This window comes from Bos grunniens, chromosome 23 (genome assembly GCF_055505025.1).
Source record: "Bos grunniens cultivar Pamir isolate PY7600 chromosome 23, Bosgru_T2T1.0, whole genome shotgun sequence".
NCBI lineage: Eukaryota > Metazoa > Chordata > Mammalia > Artiodactyla > Bovidae > Bos > Bos grunniens.
The window spans coordinates 17,154,222-17,176,940 of NC_141187.1; the positions used below are offsets into that span (position 1 = coordinate 17,154,222).

The following is a 22,719-nucleotide window of genomic DNA, read 5'->3' on the forward strand; positions in this document are numbered from 1 at the left end:
ACTCCGGCAAACAAAAGAACAAGAACACCAAGAAAGAAAGTCTTGAGGGAGACTTAGAGCTTACCCATCCACTGGACAGACATCAGCATCTCACTTCTTTCTCTTGTTTCTAATATTCCCGACCTTAACCATAACCATAACAGCTGCTCAGTTCAGTTCAGTTCAGTTCGACTCTTTGCGACCCCATGAATCGCAGCACACCAAGCCTCCCTCACCAACTCCCGGAGTTCACTCAGACTCATGTCCATCGAGTCAGTGATGCCATCCAGCCATCTCATCCTCTGTCGTCCCCTTCTCCTCCTGCCCCCAATCCCTCCCAGCATCAGAGTCTTTTCCAATGAGTCAACTCTTCACATGAGGTGGCCAAAGTACTGGAGTTTCAGCTTTAGCATCATTCCTTCCAAAGAAATCTCAAGGCTGATCTCCTTCAGAATGGACTGGTTGGATCTCCTTGCAGTCCAAGGGACTCTCAAGAGTCTTCTCCAACACCACAGTTGAAAAGCATCAATTCTTTGGCGCTCAGCCTTCTTCACAGTCCAACTCTCACATCCATCTGTACCACGTGCTCTGTCTTCCATCTCTTAATTCATTTACTTTTCACAACATGAGATGCGATCGGTGTTATTACACCTCCCTTTACAGATGAGCAAACTGAGGCAGAGAGGTTAGGTGACTTGCCTAAGAACTCATAGCTAGTTAGGTATCACTGTCTTTCCAAGCATCTACCCGTCACCCACACCCCCAGCTTTTCACCTGGCTCTGCCAGGCACATCCTGTGTCCCTCCCTTCCTGCTACCCCGAAAGCTTGGCCCTCCTTCAGTCCTCACTGTCTCTTACCCAGACAGACAGACTACTGCTATCATCTCCCTGGCTTCTGCCTCACCCCATTTTTTAAGCCTGATGCCAGGATGTTCTTTCTAAAATGCATCTCAGGGAGTTCCCTGGTGGTCCAGTGGTTAAGACTCTGCCTCCCAATGCAGGGGACACAGATTCAGTCCCTGGTTGGGGAACTAAGATCCCACCTGATTCGGAGCAACTAAGCCCGGGGGCCACAACTGCTGAGCTCCCATGTCCCAACTAGAGAGAAGCCCTGGAGTCACAATTAAGACCCAATGCAACGAAAAATAAATAAATATTTTTTAAAAAAGAAAGAAAGAAATAAAATGCATCCCAGAGCAGGTCCCTTCCCTGTTCAGCGTCCTTCTGTCGGTCCGGAGGATGACACCCAAATGCCTTCGCATGGCGTTCTAGACTTTTCATAAGCTGTCCTGTCCATAGCTCCCGCCACATTCTCCCACCCACTCCACAAACTCTGGGCTCCAGTTAGTGGTTCTCGTGTTTTTCCACCAGTGTCCCTGGAGACCTGCCTCACTCAAGAGCAAATGGGCTCCCTGCAGCAGGGATCTTCAGTACGGCAGACAGACCACTCCTTGGAGGGAGTATTTGGAGGTTCTGGGGGTGAATCTATAGCTTGAAAAAGCCCCTAAATGATTTGGCTCTACTTCTCTCCCCCACCGTGCAGAATCACTGCAGCTGCTTGAGATTCACTCCCACATACTCTCAGACCTCCCAAATCTTGCTTTGCTCTTTTTTTTAATTAGAGTATAGTAGATTTAAAATGTGTTAGTTTCTGCTGTACGATAAAATCAATCAGTTATGCATATAGCTATATCCACTTTTTAAAATTCTATTCCCATATGGGTCATTACAGAGTATTGAGAAGAGTTCCCTGTGCTGTACAGTAGATCCTTATTAATTATCTCCTTTAACTTTGGCTCTTATTCTTAGATGCCCTTCTTTGTCCAGCTAACTCCTACCTATCCTTTAAACCCTAGATTAAATACCCCTCCTCCACGAAGCTCTCCTTGGCAACCTCAGCCCGAGTTCATTTCTCTTCTCAGTGTGTTCCTCACCCTGTGTGTGCATTCTGATACCTGACATTTATTAGGTGCCTACTATGCGCTAGGCACTGTTCTGAGTACTTCACATGTAGCAACCTAGTTAATCGTCGTAGTAACCCTAAGAGGTAGGTTGTTGTTTTTATTGTATAGAAGATGAAACAGAGGCACAGAGAGGCTGAGTACATCGCCCAAGGTCATAGAGCTAATAAACAGCAGCGACGATACTGGAACTCGGAGCCTGCCCTCTTTGCCACTATTCACACTCACACTTTTCCTCCAGCATGCTGCTGCTGCTAAGTCGCGTCAGTCGTGTCCGACTCTGTGCGACCCCATAGACGGCAGCCCACCAGGGTCCCCCGTCCCTGGGATTCTCCAGGCAAGAACACTGGAGTGGGTTGCCATTTCCTTCTCCAATGCATGAAAGTGAAAAGTGAAAGTGAAGTCACTCAGTCGTGTCTGACTCTTATCGACCCCATGGACTGCACCCTACCAGGCTCCTTTGCCCATGGGATTTTCCAGGCAAGAGTACTGGAGTGGGGTGCCATTGCCTTCTCCTCCAGCATAAACGAGGCCTGTTGCAGGTGGCCCTGGTCTCTGCTGGCCCAGCCCAGCCTGTCTGTGGGTAGGGGGATGGCTGATTCTTTTTGCCCCACCTGGCACAGACAGGGCAATTCAGTGAGAGTTGGATGAGTGAAGAAGGCTGGATGAATGAATGAGAGGTGGCAGGAACACAGGACAGGGAGGTGTAAAGTCTGTGTTCTGGCGCCAGACCCACCACCAATTAACTGGGAACAAAGGGCCTCCTTCCCTCCCTCCTGTGAACGCTCTTTAGGATCATCTCCAGCCTGGCGTTCTGTGAGTCCCGGCCCATAAGTCCCACCTGTGCTCAGCTCACCTGTGCCATGTGGGCAGCGGCCTAAACACCGGAGGCCACACTTCCACGACCAGGTGTTGAGACAGACCTCCGCCTTTGTCTCGGGAGAGTTCTTGGGGTGAGGGGGGCAGCGGAACAAGGAGGGGCAGGGGAAGAGGAAGGGAGAGGAGGGGGGAGGGAGGAGTCTGTGAAGCTGCTTTTCCAGGAGTCACAGGGCGAGGCCAAGCGGGCAGGACTGGGCCTGAGGTCACCTCTGGCTCCAACGTGGGCCTGTGACTGCCGCAGTCAGCCAAGGGCTGCCCCACCCTCAGCACGCTTGCCCTGGGAAAATCACAGACCCCACGCCCCAGGGGGCTGCCTGCAGGGGCTGGCGTACCCCTCAAGCAGACTCAGGAGGGAGACGTGTCTGGCCCTTAAAGGACAGTGGCCCCACATCAAGGGACAGGGTGTGGCCACCCGGTGGGCAAGGGAAATGACCAAGAACATGCAAATGAGCATCTGAGCCCCTCTGCTGGGGCAGCCTCTTGGTGCCTCCATCCTCAGCCAGGCCACCCCCACTCCGCAACAGCAGCCTTGCTCAATGCCTGGGGCAGAGTCCAGGTGGGGCATTCCCCCTGAAGCTGGGCCTCAGCCCTTCCCGAACCCACACCCGGACAACACCCAGAAGCTAAGATCCCCGTCACCTTGCCCACTCCCCAGCTCAGTCAAGCAGCCCCATCACAGCCTTGTATACTGAAAGGTCACCCGGCAATGATTAGCTGGCAGGGAGCCTAGGGACGGAAATGCCATTCTGAGAATATTTATATATATTTCCTTCCTTATACTTGTCTCTATTTTCAGTTCTGAACAATGAACTTCTGTTTCCTTCACAATTAAAAAATACACACACACAATCCGTAGTTTTTTGTTTTTGTTTTTTAAGTTCTTGTAATCAAGAAGAGCATGGGACTTACTTCCCTGCTGCTCCAGTGGGTCAAAATCCACTGTGCAATTCGAGGGGTGTGGGTTCGATCTCTGGTTGGGGAACTAAGATCCTCCATGCTGCATAGCAACTAAGCCTGTGAACCACAACTAGAGAGTCCAGGTGTTGCCACACCAGTTCCTGCGTAATGCAGTGAAGATGCTGCATGATGCAGTGAAGATCCTGTGTGCTGTCCCTAAGACCCAGTGCAGCCAAATAAATGAATACTTAAAAAAAGAAGAAAAGCATGGATTTTGTAGGTGGGTAGACCACACTGGAGAAGGCAATGGCACCCCACTCCAGTACTGTTGCCTGGGAAATCCCGCCTGGTAGGCTGCAGTCCATGGGGTCGCTAAGAGTCGGACATGACTGAGCGACTTCACTTTCACTTTCCACTTTCATGCATTGGAGAAGGAAATGGCAACCCACTTCAGTGTTCTCGCCTGGAGAATCCCATGGACGGAGAAGCCTGGTAGGCTGCAGTCCATGGGGTTGCACAGAGTCGGACACAACTGAAGCGACTTAGCAGCAGCAGCAGCAGACCACTCTGGCAATCTTAATTTAACTCCATCGTCTCAAAGATAGAATCACACACTCCGTGGTCAGGAAGTGTGCCCCCTTCTTGCCTTTTGAGGTTCAGTTTTCTCATCTGTAAGATGGGGTTGATCCCACCTCTGTGGGTTTGCTGTGACATCAGAGGCCTCCCCACACCTAAAGAGATCCCACAGAGAAGCACTCAAGGAGCGGGCATCTCTCCGGGCCCCCACCCCTCAGGTCCTAACAAGGCTCAGTGGGTGAGCAGTGGCCCGAGTCCATGGATACTCTGTTCTGGGAGGGACTCCTGGGAAGTGTCTGTCTGGTTGGGCTTGAAGAGATAGATGGGTGCTTCCCCGAAGTCAGGGCCAGGTCACCGGGAATCCCCTACTGCCCTTTTGACCACAAATATTTCAGAGTTAAAGAGAAGGAGGAAAGAAAGCAGAAAAGAGGAGGGGAGGAAAGCATTCACTATTTGAGGACTGAGGTTGTCTCCCCCTTAAAGTTATAGGGAGTCAGAGCCCACCACTAGCCCCCTGATGCACCACCAAGGATCTGGGGGATAGCCTCACCCCACCGATGGCCTCAGCCCAGTCCCCTTGCCCTCCCTGGGCCGGGACACACATCCTCATACCTGGGGTTCCTCAGATCGCAGGCCAACCCCAAGGGTGGGTCACAAGGGTTGGGCCAACGGGCTACACACAGTTGACCTTGAGTGCGAGCCAGCTCAGAGCCTTAGTGACACACTATGGAATGCAAACTTCCTCACAGATTCCTCCAGGAGCCTGGCTGGGGCACCTCAGGGGGCGGTGCAGAGCTCGGGGGGTGAGGGAGGTGACCCTGAGTCAGAATCAGAGCCGGGAATGGTTGGGAACACTGCGGAAGGCTGGGGAGCAGGGGGACGGGCCCCCGGAGTGAGGGCCACAAGGAAACCCCTCCCGGCACCCAGCGTCCCCAGCTGGGTGAAGCCCTGGCGGTTGTTTCCCGGCTTTGGGGGACCCAGTGAGCATTTAAAATCAAGAGCTCCAGGACCTTCCTGGTGGTCCAGTGGTCAAGACTTCACCTTCCAGTGCAGGGGGTGTGAGTTTGATCCCCGGATGGGGAGCTAAGACCCCACATGCCTTGTCAAAACCCCAAAATAGAACAGAAGCAATACTGTAACAATTCAATAAAGACTTTTAAAAAAATGGTCCATGTAAAAAAAAATAACCTTAGGAAAAAAAATTTTTTTTAATATAAAAAGAGCTCCAGGACTTCCTTGCCCCAGCCCCTGCCCTCTGCTGAAGCTCATGCCTCCTTCCTGGGGGACGAATTCCACCAACAATGCTGTCTTACTCTGGACCGACCTGCCACCCCAGGATCTCTCTCATCTGTAGCGGGCTGTGCTCTGTTGCCCTGCAGGGCAAGGAGTCCATGGGGTCAAGGAGACAAGCCCTAAGAGCCCACCCCGCCCCCTTCCTGACCTTGCTCCAGACACCAAGGTCCCTAGAATCCTCCATTCAAATGGCCCTTAGGCCTCTTCTGGTGCCTCAGTGGTAAAGAACTGCAATGCAGGAGATCCAGTTTCAATCCCTGGGTTGGGAAGATCCACTGCAGAAGAAAATGGCAACCCACTGCAGTATTCTTGCCTAGAGAATCCCCACGGACAGAGGAGCCCAGCAGGCTGCAGTCCACGGGGTCAGAAGGAGTTGGACACAACTGAAGCAAGTAACACTTTGACACTTCAGGTCACTTCTAGAGCTTCTTTCCCAATCAGTCCTTCTGAAGGCAGCCTGAGTGGGGGGCACAAATCCCTGAACCCACAGGGTGGCCAAGTGTGTGTGCTAAATCACTTCAGTCATGTCCGACTCTACAACCCTATGGACTATAGCCTGCCAGGCTCTTTTGTCCATAGGATTTTCCAGGCGAGAATACTGGAGTGGGTTGCTATTTCTTCCTGCAGGGATCTTCCCGACCCAGGGATATAGAACCCGTGTCTCTTACGTCTCCTGCGTTGGCAGGCGAGTTCTTTACCACTAGCACCACCTGGGAAGTCCCATTGGTGGCCAAGGGGCAGTCATATGTGGTGAGGATGAGGGTGTATGCTGGGCTTTGGGGGTTCAGGCTGAGGCCCTCCCTGTGGAAGAAGAGCCAGGTGGGCAGAGGCAGGGTGGCTTCGGCGGGGAAAGGGTGCTCCATCTGTTCACTGGCTGCAGGCTTCCGACACCCACTCCCACAGGAACACCTGGAGCTCCCCTACCCAAGAGCCCTGCCAGCTAACATCAGCCAAGAGAATCACTCAAAAGCCAATCATGACCGACCGCACTCCCCAGCTCACCCAAAGGAGCGCCAACCCCAAAGGGAGCCTGGGCCTTGGCTTCCAAGACAGCTCCTGGGGATGGGGATAGAGAGGAAGGGTGGAAAGGAGAAATCCAGCTGACTCGGGCTGCATCTCTGCTGAGTAGAGGGTGGGCCTCCAAACAGTCAGGCTTCCTGCCCGGAGCCCAGCCTGACATCTCCCCAGGCCCTGCCAGCCCTGCCTGACTCAGAGGGTGGGGTGACCCAGGGAGCTCTCACCGCCCGAGGCACCCTGGGGGACCTGTCCAGCCAGTTTCCCCATATTTGCCTCATTGGCATTTCTTTTTCAATTCCTCATATGCACTGCCCTGGAGATGGTCGGGTTCAGACTGGGGTAGGGCCAGAGGCAGCCCCAGAGACAAGTTTGCCCTTCCCACCACCAGCCGTCCTACCGTCTCAGCTCTGAGAAGCTAGGGACAGACTCTGGCTTGAATTCTGGGCCGAGCTTCCCCTTGGAGGGAGAAGGAAGTGGGGAGAAAGGCCCCTTCCCAGACTTAGCCCAGGCCCATCCATGGTGGTGTAGATGGGAATTGGGAGAAGACCTGGGCTTGGGGTCTGTCTCTGCCTAGGAGCTGAGGGAGTTGCATGCATCCCCCCTCCCTGGGCTTCAGTTTTCTTATTCCAATGCTCACCAAGGTCCGTGCCCACCCCCCACCCCCAGTTTTGAAGTTTGCCATGCTAATCCAGCTCCTTGGAGTTCTCAGAGCAGGAAGTTGGGGCAGGGTGGGGTCGGGGAAGCCCTGGTGGCTAGAGGGCCTCCTTTTCAGAGGGCCTGGCATCTCTGGGGGCCTCCAGAGAGCTGACCCCACTTCCTGCCCCTCTGTTAGTGAGTTATTTGAACACAGAAAGTCACAGCTGAGGGGACCTTTGCAGACCATCCCATGTAACCCTGCTGATGGGTGAGGAGCCAGAGGCCCCGGGAGAGGAAGGGCCTCATGGCCCAGAGGCAGAGCTGGGACTGGTCACCCAAGGATCAATCCAGAGCCCATCCCAGTCACCGAGAGATCCCAGGGTCCTTCTCGTAACTGGCCTTTGGCGGCCAGCTGCTTGGGAAAGTATGGAGTAGGCCAGAATATTTCTCCATCCTTTGAACTTTCACCTCAATAGGCAAGGAAGGTCTAGGAAGGAAGCAGAAGCGCCAGCCACGCCTGTCCCCTCCTCATCTTGCCCTCCCCTCTCACACCATCCCACGGGGGGCTCATGAGGGGTCATGGGAGCAACTGTGTGCTCAGAAGACGGCCCGGCCTGGCTGGCACTCAAGGAAGAGCATGGGCCTGTCATGGGCACTGCAGCCTGGCACCTCCCCTGCCCCAGGGTCAGGCCTGGGAGGTGCCCCCTGAGTGTGGGAAGGCAGGACAGGGAGGGGCGAGGCCCAGCTGTGAGGCGGTGTCACAGCCCAGCTCCCCAGCCAACCTGGCTTGGGGGTGGGGCTGGGGGCAGGGTGTGCACGTCTGCGTGTGAACCTGCAGTTCTGTCCTCCTGCCTCTCATTCTCCTGGCCTTCTGTCCCAGCAAGGGGAAAGCAGAGGCCCCAGTCCAGAGCCTAAGGCAGAGGAGATGGGTTCCCCATAACCCAGATGCTGGAGCTGCTTTGTATCTTAGGACCTGAGTCAGGAGCAAAACAAGTCCCCAGGACACAAGCGGCCAGGCTCAGGGCTCCTAATCTCGAGGTGCATCATAGGTGGGCTTCTGGGGCCTGAGATCCCTGTGTTGGAATTGTAAGCAAGATCGTGCGGATGTGGCCCACAGCCTCAGCATGGTCTCAGAGGGGTGTGTGATCCCCAAAAGGCCAGGCAGGAGTGCAGAGAGGCAGACACAGGAGATGCAGGTGGTTCTGCAGGCTGATGTTGGGAGGGAAGAAGGAAAAGCTTCTAGGTCGTGGGTGGAAGGGCAGGTAGGATGGCCCAATAGAACTTGGACCCGGGAGCCTGGCTACAAACCCCAGCTCTGCCACTTATGAGCTGCCTGTCCTTGACCAAGTTACTTCCCCATCCTGACCTTCAGCTTCTCTATCAGTTCAGTTAACACATGCTAGGCACTTGGGATGGTGCCTGACACACAGGAAGGGCCCCCCACGAGTCAGTCACGATCTCATGGCCCTGCTGTTGGCTAGGACCACGCCAGCTGCACAGTTGGCACTGAAGGCATGGAATGACCTTCCCTTTCTGGGTTCAGTTCCTGCCAGCGTCTAGGGAGGCTGGTGTGGACCCCACGAGGTCCCTTTCAGTTGTGGATTCATGGTGTGTTCATTCCCTCGTCCTCACCAGTGAGGGGCTGTGAGTCTGCTGGGGAGAAGCCCCCATCTCCTGGGACTGGGTCTGAGGCTTGCCCTGAAGGACTGTTCCCAAGCCAGTACCAGCCAGCAGCCCCTAACCCTGTGCAGCACTCCCAGTCAGGCCCTGGTGGGCCCAGATCAGAACCAAACCAGAGGACCCAAACCAGAAGGGAGGAGGGCAGAAAGGTATGGACCTGTGCTGTTAATCAAGTGGTCCAAAGTGCATGGGTGGGTAGAGGCAGGGATACAGGATGCTGACCAATCAGAACAAACTCAGTTATGCCTCATTAATGCTTTACTTGCTGGTGCAGACCTGAGAGAGGAGCTAAGAGACCAACAGCCACTCAAGGGGCAACAGCCATTTATTTCAATATTTTATCAACCACAGTGGGCACGGGTGTGTCAGCCCTGGGTGCCCACTGCTGTAATTCTGAGTATGCGGTAGATGAAGGGAGAGAATCAAATTCACCTCTAGTGACAGACAATCTCAAAACTGTTTCATCTGCATATATGGGTGCGGTAACCCTGGAAACAGTTTTATGCATCTCTGGAAACAGTGAGGAGTGGACTCATCTGCTTTATACCTTTTCACTGGTGGTGTTGTACTTTCTGTATTTGTCTGCGATGTCCGTGAATTGCTTTTGTAAGTGGAAAATAAATTAAAGCCGTATGCCCAGCGGTCTGTATGCTCAGCCCTCCACATACAGGCCTTGGGGACACAGCAAGGAGAATGTAAGATTCAGTCTCTCCCATCTAGAATCTCAGGTCTGTGGCGAGGCTGAACAACCAGAAAAAAATTGACGATGGTGCGAGGGAGGTGGTTGTGCCAGGCAGTGCTGGGCAGAATTTGTGGGTGGGGGGACCAAGGTGTTGGGTGCTGTGAGGTCTAATGGGCCCCTGAAAACTCAGATCACGATTTGGTGCCTTTTGAGCTGAGGCAGAACAGAGCCTCATGGAAGCATGAGATGCTGTGACCCCCGTGTCACTGTCCCAACTGGGACCCAGGTCTCACAGATGGTAATGAACCTAGAATTTATGAGGCTGGCTGTTTAGGTCTAAATCTGGGCTGTTGTATATGGTAGCCACTGACCACAAGTGGCTACTGAGCCCTTGAAATGTCACTGCTCAGAAGCAGGATGTGTGCTCGAAGTGCGACACGCTAGACTTTGATGACTTAGTGTGAAAGAATGTAAAACATCTCAGTCGTACCTTCTACGCTGGTTAAATGTTGAAATGATCATCTCTGGACTAATTTTACCTATTTCTTATTCATGTTGCTACTAGAAATAATAGTTATACCTGACGCTTGCATTGTATTTCTATTGGACAGCACAGGCCTAGGCTGTCTTGGAAAAGCCAGAGCTCTCGTCACAGTAAATAGAACCAGTCACGGGGAGGTTGTTTTGAGTCTCTTTCCCTTGTCAGAGAACAAAAGCCCAATCACAGGCTCCAGAAGGGAGTGTTTGGTTTCTGGCAGTTTCAGACCCACAAATAAAGCAGTCCACATGCTCTTCTCCCAAGGGTCACTGCTATTTGACCTTTGAGACAGTTCCGGTGTCACCTCTTCCAAGAAGCCTTCCTTGACCAATCCCTGTGGCTAGGTAGGCTGCTCCTGCTCTGGTCTATGTATTAACAGTCTCTTTACTGATTTATCCCCTATACTGGGCAGAGGGTTCCTTGAGCAATCCTGGGTCAATCATCTCTGAATCCCAGCATCCTATGCGAGGCCTGGCATGGAGCAGGCAGCCCCCGGTGAGTGTAAAATAGGAATCCCATTGAGCTGGAGGTACCCACTGCTGCGTTGCTTCTGCACTCAAGTTCCCCATAACCCCTCCTTAGGTTTCGACTCAAAGGAGCTGACATCCCTAATCTCAGCCTTCCTGTCGTGAGCCATGCCTCCTCCCAGTAGCCACCCTCAGTTGGCATCAGGAAGGAAGAGGATGGACAGAGGGTGAGGCTGATGACCACTTGGACCAGGGCAGGTGGGGCCGCCTTCTCTGTGGCAGCCCAGGTGGCCCGCCCAGAGCAGACCCTCTGACCTCAGGGCAGAACGTACTCACCAGCGGAAGAAAGGTGAGCAGGGGCCGGACTCTTGGCCGAGCTTTCAGCGTGGCGGTTCCCGACTCACTCACAGTGTCAAACCGGTTGTCTCCATAATAGATCCCATCTAGAGGAGACAAGACGGGGGAAACCATGACTGGGGATCAAGGGCATGGGGGCCGACTGAGTTTAGTCTGCCCTGCAGTTCCCAGTAAGGACAACCAACCCCTTGGTGGCCCCTGCTTGGCCCTGCCAGGCGCCTCTTCATGACAAGATCCTACAGGTGGACGTGCGCTGATGGGGCCACCGGAATCAGCACTGCGAGGGACTCCAGGGGTGATTTCTCGGGGTCTCCTGGGGCTTTCGGCCCCCAGCTGCCATCTGTCTCCTGATCCACCCACTGCGGGATCTGAGCCTTCACTCCCACAAGACCCTCCTTTGGGGGCGCTGAGAGCTTGGCCAAGGCCCCAGCTAATGCTTATCTCTGAGAGAGGGAAGAAAACAAGCTGTTTTCTCTCAAGTGTTTGAATTTCTAATCTGAAACTAGTAGAGCAGATGAGGCCACCCAGTGGCTCAGCACCCACCTTCTGGACTCTGCTAACCTGAGATCTCTTTTATTTGTTTATTTATTTGGCTGTGCCGGGTCTTAGTTGCAGCATACAAACTCTTAGTTACAGCATGTGGGATCTAGTTCCCTGACCAGGAATTGAACCCAGGCCCCCTGCATTGGGAGTGCAGTCTTAGCCACTGGACTACCAGGGAAGTCCTTAACCCAAGATTTCCTTAGCCCCCAAACCATGAATGATTGGGGGTCATGGCTCCATTTGAGGTGTCCTTGAGGGCAGAGCAGAAAGAATAGGACAGTAGGGTTCACCTGATTTAATACAGATCCCAGCTCTGCCATGGACTTGCCATGTCATATAACCAGTCTGGATCTCAGTTTTCTCATCTGTACAATGGGAGCAATGATGGGGCCAGCAAATGTGGTTCTGTCCCCTGTAGAAAGATGATACAGAACATTTCTCTTCCTCTAGTTGCTAGCCCTGTGCTCTGGGTTGTTTCTACAGGAGTGGGAGGGAGTGAGACGCTAGTCACATTTTCTCAACCAATCGCCCTCATGACTCTTAGCACACATGGATGGGAATTTCCCATCCTGCCCCAGATTCACACTGTCACCTCCAAGAGGCAGGAGTCACTGCAGACCTCCTATTACATGGGCCATGAGCAAGGAGGACTTTCTCCATTTATGGGACATGGGGGACTTCCTCTTTAGCCAGGGAGGACAGAGGAGAAAAGTCAAAATTCCATGAACTAGTATCCTACTAACTGAAACTAGTATCCTACTAACTGAAACTATTAATCACCATTGGATGAATGGTGATTAATTTTCCTCTTGTATGTGACTTTAGGAGGAAATTACAAGTTTACAGATCTGACATAGAGGGCCTTGAATATGACATGGAGGCTCCAGGGGGCATCTTAGAAATGGGACCCAGAAACCTTTGTGTGTTGCCCTACCAGGCAGAGAGCTGGCTGGCACATTCCAGATTCTCCACCTTTCTGAGGGACCAACATGGCAAGCTTTCCCCTCGTCCCCGGAAATTCCAGTTCCCAGCACTGCCCTGTCCCATACACTCCGGGCAAACCCGATTTCCCAGTGTGGCTGCCAGGCTCCACGCCTGGGCCTGGAGACCAAGATGCCAGGGGGTGGGTGGGGAGGGAGAAGGAGGTTGTAAGAGTGTAGATTTGGCCCAATCAGAAACAAGAATAGTAGAGATAACCACACCTCCAACCACTAACACTAAAGCCCACCCAGTTCTCACTGGCTCTAATGTCTCACCAGCGTGTTGACACCAGGGTTTCTGAGGACATTCTCTAGACAGGGCTTTGAAACCAAGGACCTAGATCTGACCTGGCAGCCAGGTCCATGGCTGCCTGGCCCCTTATTAGGACATGGGGTAGGGTGGGGACTAACCCAGGCATGCTCCCCTCCCTCTCACTATTTCATTTAAATCTGTACCAGTGTTGGGGTCAAGGGAGCATCCTCTCTGCAGTTGAGTTACCACAATATTAATAGTTACTATTATTGTGTACCAAGGAGTTTTAGAGGTTCCCTGGTAGCTTAGCTGGTAAAGAATCCACCAGTGATGCAGTAGACCCTGGTTCAATTCCTGGGTAGGGAAGATCCCCTGGAGAAGGGATAGGCTAGCCACTCCAGTATTTTTGGGCTTCCTTGGTGACTCAAACAGTGAAGAATCCACTTGCAATGAGGGAGACCTGGGTTCAATCCCTGGGTTGGGAAGATCCCCTGGAGGAGGGCATGTCAACCCACTCTAATATTCTTGCCTGGAGAATCCCCATAGACAGAGGAGCTTGGTGGGCTACAGTCCATGGAGTTGCAAAGAGTCAGACATGACTGAGCTGACTAAGCACAGGAGTTTTAGAAGCAAGCAACCTGGCAAGCTGATCACTATAATAGCAGTAATAATATAATACCAGGTAGAATTTATTGGACACTTGTAATGGGCCAGGCACGCTTCTAAGCATCTTTCATGCATGCTCAGTCACTCAGTTGTGTCTGACTGCTTTCAACATCATGGACTCCTCTGTCCGAAAATGCTGGAGTGGGTTGCCATTTCCTCCTCCAGGGGATCTTCTCAATACAGGAATCAAACCTGCGTCTCTTATGTCTCCAGCATTAGCAGCAGGGTTCTTTACCTCTGAGCAACCTGGGAAGCCCACAGATTCCATGACTCAGCCCATCTTCTGAGGCACTGTTGTCGGTTGGTTTGTGGTTATTTTGAACTGGGGAACCCTTTCTAAGAATATGATTGTTCTCTAGAATACCTGTGGAAAGGGAGCAGCTCTGGTAGAGACAGGCGTGGAAGGCCCAGGTGACTCCCTTCCACGGGAGCACCTCTTGGAAATTCAAGTTGCTTTCCCAGTTCTAAGAGGTGTGGCTGGGATTCAGGGAAGGAAATATGATGAGGGAAGCAGAGGCAAAGTGGTGTGATGTGTGAAAAACTCAGCTGGCCGTTGCCAGCTCTGAAGATGGAAGGGGCCGTGAGCCAGGGAGTGCAGGCAGAAGGTGGAAAAGGAGAGAAAACATTCTCCGCTAGAACCTCCAGAAAAGAACAAAGTGTTGCTGACATTTTAATTTTAGTCCAGTGAGATCAGACTTCTGATCTACAGAACTATGAGATATTAAATGTATGTTATTTCAAGGGGGAAAAAAGAAAAGAAAAAGAGGTGTGTCTAGAACCTGATACACTTTCCTGGGCCCCTCATACCCGGGCACAGTTCCCAGCTGGTCAAGTTACACCAGCAAGCGGGGTCAGTGTGACCGCTGCCATAAGCTGGGATGCCCGAGAGTTCAAGGTCAGGGCTGGGGCTTTCTGAGCCTCAAGGTCAAGGTCCAAAATAAAGAGAAAGACAATAGAATCAAACTTTGGGGATTTTCCTGCAGAAGTAAATGAACTCTGCTGGGATCAGTCTCAGGGACACTAGAATAACTTTCTGGGAAGCGCCCTCCTCAATAGAGGAGATAAAGGAGGGCCTCTTGAGGGAGATGAAGTCAGGAGATAAAGCTGCTGACAGAGAGGAGGCTGGACAACTCTACCCAATGGGGCAGAGCCACCAGAAGGCGGGTGGCCCTTTGCTCCCTTGTCAGGGAGAATTCTAGAGTCTGGACCCTTGGGGCTGCCCTCTGTGCCAATGGGGAGACTGAGGCCCAGAATGGCTGGTGAGGGGTGCTGGCCCAAAGTCTCAGAGCAGCAGTGGTGCCAGGGCCCAAACGGGGTACCCCCTTGCAGTGCTGGGCTCCAGGCTCAAATAAGGGGGTGCCCTACACATGGCACATGGCTTACTGCCTCTCCCCAAATAGGCTGACCTAGTTTTCTCGGTTTGGCGCGGGGTGTGTGTGTGTGTGTGTGCGTGTGTGTTATGTGGAGGGTGGAACCGCCAGCTCTGGGGGAGCTGAGGACAGGGTACCCATGGCTGCCTCACTCCCAGCCCTTCCTTTCTGCTTCACCCCAAAAGGAGGAACCTCTCACTGGGCCTTCTTTCCTCACAGAGCTCAGGGTTGAAAGCCTGACAAAATGCTCTTCCTCCCCAGCCCCAAAGCTGCCCATGGGTCTCCATGGAGGCTGAAGTCCAGGACAGTTATTTAGCTCCTTCCTCAAATCCTAGATAGGTCCAAACTAGAGAGGAAATGAATGATAAAAATGTAACTGTCTGGGACTTGCCCGGTGGCCCAGTGGCCAAGACTCCAGGCACCCAATGCAGGGGGCCCGGGTTCGATCCCTGGGTAGAAACTCGATCCCATATGCCGCAACTAAGAGTGTGCTGCGACTAAGCCCTGGCACAGCCAAACAAAATAATTTTTTTGGTAACTGTGTGATACGTAATTTTTTTATGTAACTGTGTGATACCTGATACACAGTATTATGAGCTAGGACCATTCTAAGCTCTCTTTACATCCCTCTTCACACACCTGTGTGGGAGGCACTTTTACTATCCTCAATTGCCAGATGAGGAAACTGAGGCTCAGAGAAGTTAAGTCCCCGGCCCAGGGTCCCACAGCTGGTGAGAAAAAGAGGCCAGGATTCAAGTCCAGGCAACCCGACTCTAGAATCCAATTCCCTCTGGCCAGCACAGCAGGGATTCGACATCCCTTTGCTCCTCTCCAGTGAGCTTGAAGTGTTGGTGAGGTCTGGAGGAGACAAATGCATCCGGGAATCAGATCTGAGGTCATGCCCCAGCTCCTCCGGGTAGCACTCGAGGACTCTGAGCACTTGCTCAGGCTGGGTTTCCCCTCCGCCAAATGGGGATCTTTTAGGGAGAAGCCTCCCAAAATCAAGGGAGAGAAAAAAGCTAGCAGAGCTGAGAGGAAGGCTGGGGTGACAGTGCGGGGTCCCAATTTGCCAGGAGCCCCCACATGAACCCACGAGCACTGGCCACGGGTCTCATCAAATTCCAGGTGCTTGGGGCTTCTCTGGTGGCTCAGTGGTAAAGAATCTGCCTGCAGATGCCGGGGACAGAGGTTCGATCCCTGATCCGGGAAGATCCCACATGTCGTGGAGCAACTAAGCCTGTGCTCTAGAGCCGGGCAGCCGGAACTACTGAGCCCTCATACTGCAACTACCGAACCTGCGTGGCCTGGAGTCTGTGCTCCAGAGCAAGAGAAGCCACCGCAATGAGAAACCCGTACACTGCAACTAGAGGAAAGTCAGCGACGAAGACCCAGCACAGCCAAAAATAAATAAATAAATATTATGTTTTTTAATAAAAAATTCCAGGTGCTTAAAAAGGGTGGGGTTTCCAGCTGGGAGAGTTTGTTACCTTGACCAGAGTAACCCAGAACCCCAAAACAGGCCCCAACCTCCACCTCACCGAGGTAGGGCATGGGATCCTTGTCACTTGGCTGGAGCCCCAGACTTTCAGGGACGAAGCTAGGGGGCCCCATGTGAATGTAACCCACAAACGGCTGATGAGGCCCTTCCTTGCTAATTAACAGGGCCACATGACAGGAACCTGAAAAGGCTGGTGTGTCCCAGCAAGTCTCAGCAGGTCTGACCCAGGGTGCCAGAGAGAAGCCTTTGTCCAAGGGCAGAGGGGACGCGGAAGGTGGAGTTGGGCTGGGCTGGGAGAGCCACAGAATAGGGGAGGGGAGACCACGGTGGGGAGGAGCCTCAGGGTTGGGGACTGGGGGAGGAGGAGCATAACAAACAGGCACCCCCTACAACCCCGCCTGCTTCCAGGCTAGGACACGCTCCCCAGAGTACAGCCTACAGCCCTGGTGAACTTCACCTAAGAACGAGTCTGAAGTGCATCAGAATCTGATCTTAACAAGGTCCCAGGTGACTGGATGCACTAATTTTTGAGCTGCCTGGAGTCAGACTGACAGCCTCTGAGTGTTTCCTCAATTGAGAAAACAGTTTTTAGCATGGTGTTTGTTTCAGTAGATAAGCGCTTGCTAATGCAGGAGACTCAAGAGACATGGGTTCAATCCGTGGGTCAGGAAGATCCCCTGGAGAAGGAAATGGCAACCTACTCCAGTATTCTTGCCTGGAGAATCCCATGGACAGAAGAACCTGGTGGGCTACAATCCATGAGGTCGAAAAAGAGCCGGGCATGACTGAGCATGAGGGGGAAAAATAATAATGATGATGATGGTATTATTATCATTAATTTATTGGCTGGGAGAAAAGGGGCACCCTGTAGCCTACAGTGGTCAAGGAAGGGCCTGGCTTTCTAAGTTGAACTACAGGAACAAGAGGAGCTTATATAATAGGACAGCAGAGTCGGGGTGTGTGTGTGTGTGTGTGTGTGTGTGTGTGTGTGTGTGAAACCACAGCACACCTCCAGGGGATGGGAGTAAACAGAAATCTCCTTCACACCCCTGCCACGCACAGGTCATCTTTCCTTTCAGGAGGCTGGTGCCAGCCTGTCCTGGGCCAGAAATATGTGCTCAGCGCCATGAGTTCATGGCTTTCTTACCTGTTAGCCTGGCCTGAGACACGAGGTCCCCAGGAGCAGGAACAGTAGAACCAGCAGCCACCTTAGGGAGAACGCCCAGGGGTTCTCGTGGATAAGGAACTGGGATAGGCACTATACATTTATGTAGAACTGCAGGAAGTCCTCAGTGGGAGAGAGAACGGCCCAGCTCTATCTGGGGAAGGATTCTCAAATTTTCCCATACAAAAGAATCACCTAGGGGACTTCCCTGGCAGTCCAGTGGCTAAGACTCTGTGCTCCCAATGCAGGGGGCCTGGCTTCAATCCATGGTCAGGGAGCTAGATCCCACATGTTGCAACTAAGAGTTTATATGCCGCAACTAAAGATCCCACACAGCCAAATAAATAAATTAATTAAAAAAAAATCACCTGGCAGTTGGTGAAGTCCAGAATCTGGGTCTTAGCCCAGAGATTCTGACTTCCTATACCTCAGGTGGGGCCCCCAGGAATCTGCATCTCAAATAAGCATCCTAGGTGGTTGTGAGGAAGGTGACTTACATTTTGGAGGAAGGGCCCCCAGCAAGCAGGGTGTCCTATTGGTGGGGTGGGGTGGAGTGACGGAAGATAAGGAAGCTTGGCTCAACTAATTCAAGAGCCAAGGGAGGAGTCCAGAGCCACTGCAGCCACAGCTGCAACAAGTCCCTTATCGTGAGATTTAGAAAGATCGACATCTCTGTTTTCTCACGTACTTTAAAAACAATTGTGTGGCCTTTTAAGACCCTTGCGTGAGCCCAGCCGGGAGGCCTAGGCTTCATTAGGAATGCAATTGCATTAAGGGCTTCTAATAGTTACTGGATAAATACCAGGGAATTCCTGTAAGGAAAAATCTACCCATCACCACACTCACATGACTGTTTGCATTTTACCTGCTGCACCCAGCCTACCCTTGTGCAAACAGATTTTTACATGACTGTAGCCAAACAGCAAGTACGTACTTCTTAATTCCCTTACATACTCCCCACTGATTTTCTTCCCTCTGCATCCTACCAGCTGTTCTCCAAGAGTATGGATACTGTCAGCATCGCAGAGAACATCACAGACACAGGGACCCTAGGAAACTCTAATTCCAACCCCTTTGAGACCGCTTCACAGATCAGTTTCCTCTGGTCTACAGCAATGTTAGGAGGAGGAACTGAAGCAGGAAGTGCTCAGAGCTAGACATGCCCTGATAATAATAAACCATGCAGGAGTTGACAGATTTGTTCTGTAAAGGGTAGCTAGTAAATATTCTTGGCTTTGTGAGCCACACTGTCTCTGCTGCAGTCACTCAATTCTGCCCTTAGTAGCAAAAAGGTAACCACAGAAGATATGCAAATGATGGGTGTGACTGGGCATGTTCTAATAAAACTTTATTTACAAAAACAGGCCATGGGCCGTAATTTGCCAATCCTTGTTTTAGTGTCTTTCCTTTCAATGCTCTTCAAAGCACTGCCATATACAAAATTCAAGCAATTATTCTGTAAGGAGCCTGGACACCAGACTGCTGGACCCACTTAACAGAAGCAAAAAAAAAAAAAACAACAAGAAACACTGAGGCTCAGAGAGTGGCCAGGTCCCCAATTATTAACAGAGGTGGACTCCAAAATAGGTCTGAGGTCTTCATCAAATCTGAGAATCCTCAACACTAGTCCTTCCTGTCCCTGCCTCCAACACATGTCCTGCTTAGCAGAAAGACTTCTGCTACACCCACTGGTGCCCGGGAAATACCCTGGAAACACTGGAGATCCATTCTTTTGGCTGCGTGTTGCTTCCCACCTCTCCACGTGGTGCAAGCAGGCTAAGTCAGCTGGAGACCCAGCTGTGCCCTAGGTAACGGGAGGCTCCCTGGGCTCCAAGCCCTGCTGGTGGAGACAGCAGCTGGCCAGAGGTGACTGGGCACCATGCCCACATCTCTTTACTAACTCCACCAGAAGTCTGTTCGGAGTAGGAAAAATATTGGGGAATTTACCTATGGCAAAAGTATGTAAAGCAAAAATGTACATAAGTGTGCAAGAAAGGCATTCCCTTTGGGGAAGGAGTGTGGGGGGAGGTGTTCTCAGGTAGATGCCTCTCCATCCAAATTCCCCCTTGATTACCTTCCACTTGCGAGGCTTCCCTGGTGGCTCAGATGGTAAAAAATCCGCCTGCAATGCAGGAGACCCGGGGTTCAACCCCTGGGTCAGGAAGGCCCCACGGAGAAGGAAATGGCTACCCACTCCAGTAGTCTTGCCTGGAGAGTTCCAGGAGAAGTCTGGTGGGCTACAGTCCACCGGGTCCCAATGAGGCGGACACGACTGAGTGACTTTCATTCATTCATACCTTCCACAAAGTCACCTCTGCAAGCTGGAGTGTGGTCTCTGGAGCCCCACAACCTGGGTTCAAATATTGGCTCAGCCCCATGAGGGAAATCTGGGGGCAATGAAAATGTTTTAAAACTGAATTGTGCTGACAATTACACAACTTGATAAGTCTACAAAAAAAAAAGAAAAGAAAAAAATCCGTGAACTGTACACTTAAGAAAATCCTGGCTCTGGCTTCCCTGGCTCAGTGGTGATCCGATTCCCGATCTGGGACGTGCGTAGAACAACTAAACCCGTGCACCAAAACTACTGAGCCTGTGCTCTAGAGCCTGGGAGCTGAAACTAGCAAACCCCACGCACCTTAGAACCACGTTCAGCAACAAGAGAAACCACCACAGTAAGAAGCCCTCGCACCGCCAGCTAGAGAGTAGTCCCCACTTGCCCCAAGCCTGTGCAGCAACGAATACCTAGCACAGCCATAAATAAATATTTAAAAACAGAAAAAAAAAAAAAAAAATCCCGGCTCGATCATTTAAAGCGGTGTGCTCTTGGGCATGTTATTTAACCTCTCTGCGCCTCCGTTTCCCCATCTGTCGAACAGGAATAACAGTCCCTACATCACAGGCTAGATGAGGATTAAACAAGTCAACAACAGGAGGACTTTAGTACCTTGCACCTAAGAAGGGGTCAATAAATGTTTGGGATTCAGGTGAGGAGAGGTGTTTAGGCCTTACAGAGCTGTACTTGGCAGGACACATGTGTTTGCTAAGTTCCTAAGCCCTGCCTCCAAACTGCCCTGGCCCTCCCACCTTTGCTCCTGCTGTTTGCTCTGGAAATGCTGGGTGCCCTTCTCTCTCAGCTTGCATGCTAGTTCCAATCAGAGGTCACCTCTCTGTTCCTTTTGCACTTACTCTTTTATAGCAAAGGCTCAGAAAGGGCTAAACGGCATTTGGTCACCTCTGTTCACCAGCCAGCCGGAGATCCTTGGGTCAGAGAGAGGCAACGTCTCATTTGCCCTCTCCTGTCCGGGTGTCTTGTGTCCTGCTTCTGATAAAGCTGGGGGCTAAACTGACTCCAAGAGCAGGGGGTGAGGCTGTGACATCCTCTGGGCGTCCCCTCACTGTGGCCATAAAGGTCAGTGAAGGTAACAGGGTGACAATGAAGGCAGGTGAGCTAAAGCAGTGCTGGGTGACCCTCCTTGGGCCAGAACCTCAGATCAGACACAAGAAGTGAATTCCTGGCCTCACCCGACTAGATTCCCTCTCAGTTATAGAAGGTACAAATTGCAGAAAGATGCAGTGATCAGATGATCCACAGGCAGAGCCCAAAGGCAGGGCAGGTATGATTTCAAATACCTGCAGACACATCAACCTGATTCAGGGGCCAAGGGCGGCTGGCAGTCATGGGGGGCTTCATAGGCACCCGGGGTTGACCTGACAAGGGCCTGTGATCCCAGAAAGAGACTGGGTGACTGGCACAGCCTGCTATCCTGATGGAAGCAGTAGCTCTGGTCCTCCTCAGGGTAGAGGCGGGTGTGTGGGCACCTAGATAGCAGCTCCTTCTCTGCCTACAACGCCAGGCCAGGTGAGGCCCGGTTGGGAACTGGGAGAGGGGGAACAGAGGAAGAGGAAAGAGTAGGGGTTGAAGGTACCATCCCCAAGTCCTCAGATCCAGGCAAGGCTTCAGACTCAACAGAACTGCTGGGGGAAGGGTGAGGGAGGGTACAGCAAACCCCGGGAGCCCTTTCTAGCAACAATAAAACAAACATAACTTCCTCGGAGGAGGGAAAACAAACACCTCGGGACAGGGACAAGGATCAGATGCGGCCTACCCCCTCAAAGATCTCTGACCTTGCGGTGGGGAGGGGCCCCTCCTTCTCTTTCCCAGAGACCTCCCTTTGCCGAAGGCTCCTGCCCGGCCAGCTCACAGGTTCAGACGCGTTGCTCCCCCTCCGCCCTGGCGAGTCTCCCGCCCTCGCCGCCGCGGATCATCCAGAGCCCGGGGAGAGGGCCGCCCTTGGGGTGGGGGACCACGCGCAGGCCCCCGCGCGCTCCCGCTCCCGGGCGCACTCACCGAAGCCCCGGGTCCCCTCCTCCGGGGCCTCCTGGGTGAAGATCCAGGGAGGGTTGGTGGCGTAGAGGGAAGTGGCGGGCGGGTTGGCATGCTTCTTGCCGAAGAGTTTGCTGAAAGTGCCCTGCACCGTCGGGTTCTTTTTCATGCTGCCGCCGGCCGCGCGGGCGCCGGGGGAGGACCGTCCCTCCCTCGCCTGCCCTGCTCGGGACTGGACTCCGCACCGTCTCCCCGGGGGCCTCTACCAGGCCATGCCCCGCGCCGTCCTCCCCGCCCGCGCACCGGGCGGCAGGTGCTGGGGGCGCCGCCGCTCTCCGAGAAATGCGAACTACCTGGACAGGTAAGAGGCTGCCGCTGCGCCCCGGCCCCGCCCCCCGGCCGCCGCCGCCCCGCCGCCCGACTCCCCCGGCTGCATTCCTGCCGCCTCCTTCCACAACTGGCCATTGTTGGCGGGTCCCGGTGGGCCGGGGAACCTCGCCCAGCCCACGCCCAGCGCGTAGACGACCCACACCCTCCCCGCGGTCGCCTCCCGGGCCTCTTCCTCCGCCCTCTCCCCCCGAAGAAGGGAGGGGGCGGGCCAGGTCCCCGCTTCCAAGGCGGTTCGCGACCAGGACAGTCCAGAACTTGGGAAACAACTCGTGCGTCCAGCACTGGGGCGGCGGCTGGCCTCAGCGCGCACGCCGATGGCTCCTAGAGGCCCTGGAAGAGTGGGCCGGGAATCATCCATGCCTGTAAGGAAATGCCCATAGGAAAAAAAGGGAAAAGCGATACATAAAAGCAATAAACTAGTGTCCCAATCTGATGACTAGGGTGGAAAATATCCTCGTTGACAAGCTCCAAAGAGAATGCAGGATGACTAAATCGTGGCGCGTTTTTTTTTTAACATCAAATTCTTTATTTTTTCTGTGAAGTTGTGAATATATATATATTAATT

General features: G+C 52.9%; 1 protein-coding gene across 1 annotated transcript in view; it reads right to left on the reverse strand.

The window, feature by feature from the left end:
- Nucleotides 1-22,099, reverse strand: part of C23H6orf132 (chromosome 23 C6orf132 homolog) — a 35,845-nt gene extending 13,746 nt beyond the window's left edge. The window contains exons 1-2 of the mRNA XM_086371626.1: nt 21,789-22,099; nt 10,942-11,048 (exon numbers count right to left, since the gene is read on the reverse strand). Coding sequence (XP_086227752.1) covers nt 10,942-11,048; nt 21,789-21,933 — 252 coding nt within the window. The 5' untranslated portion in view covers nt 21,934-22,099. The remainder of the gene's footprint in view (nt 1-10,941; nt 11,049-21,788) is intronic.
- Nucleotides 22,100-22,719: the final 620 nt, after the last annotated feature.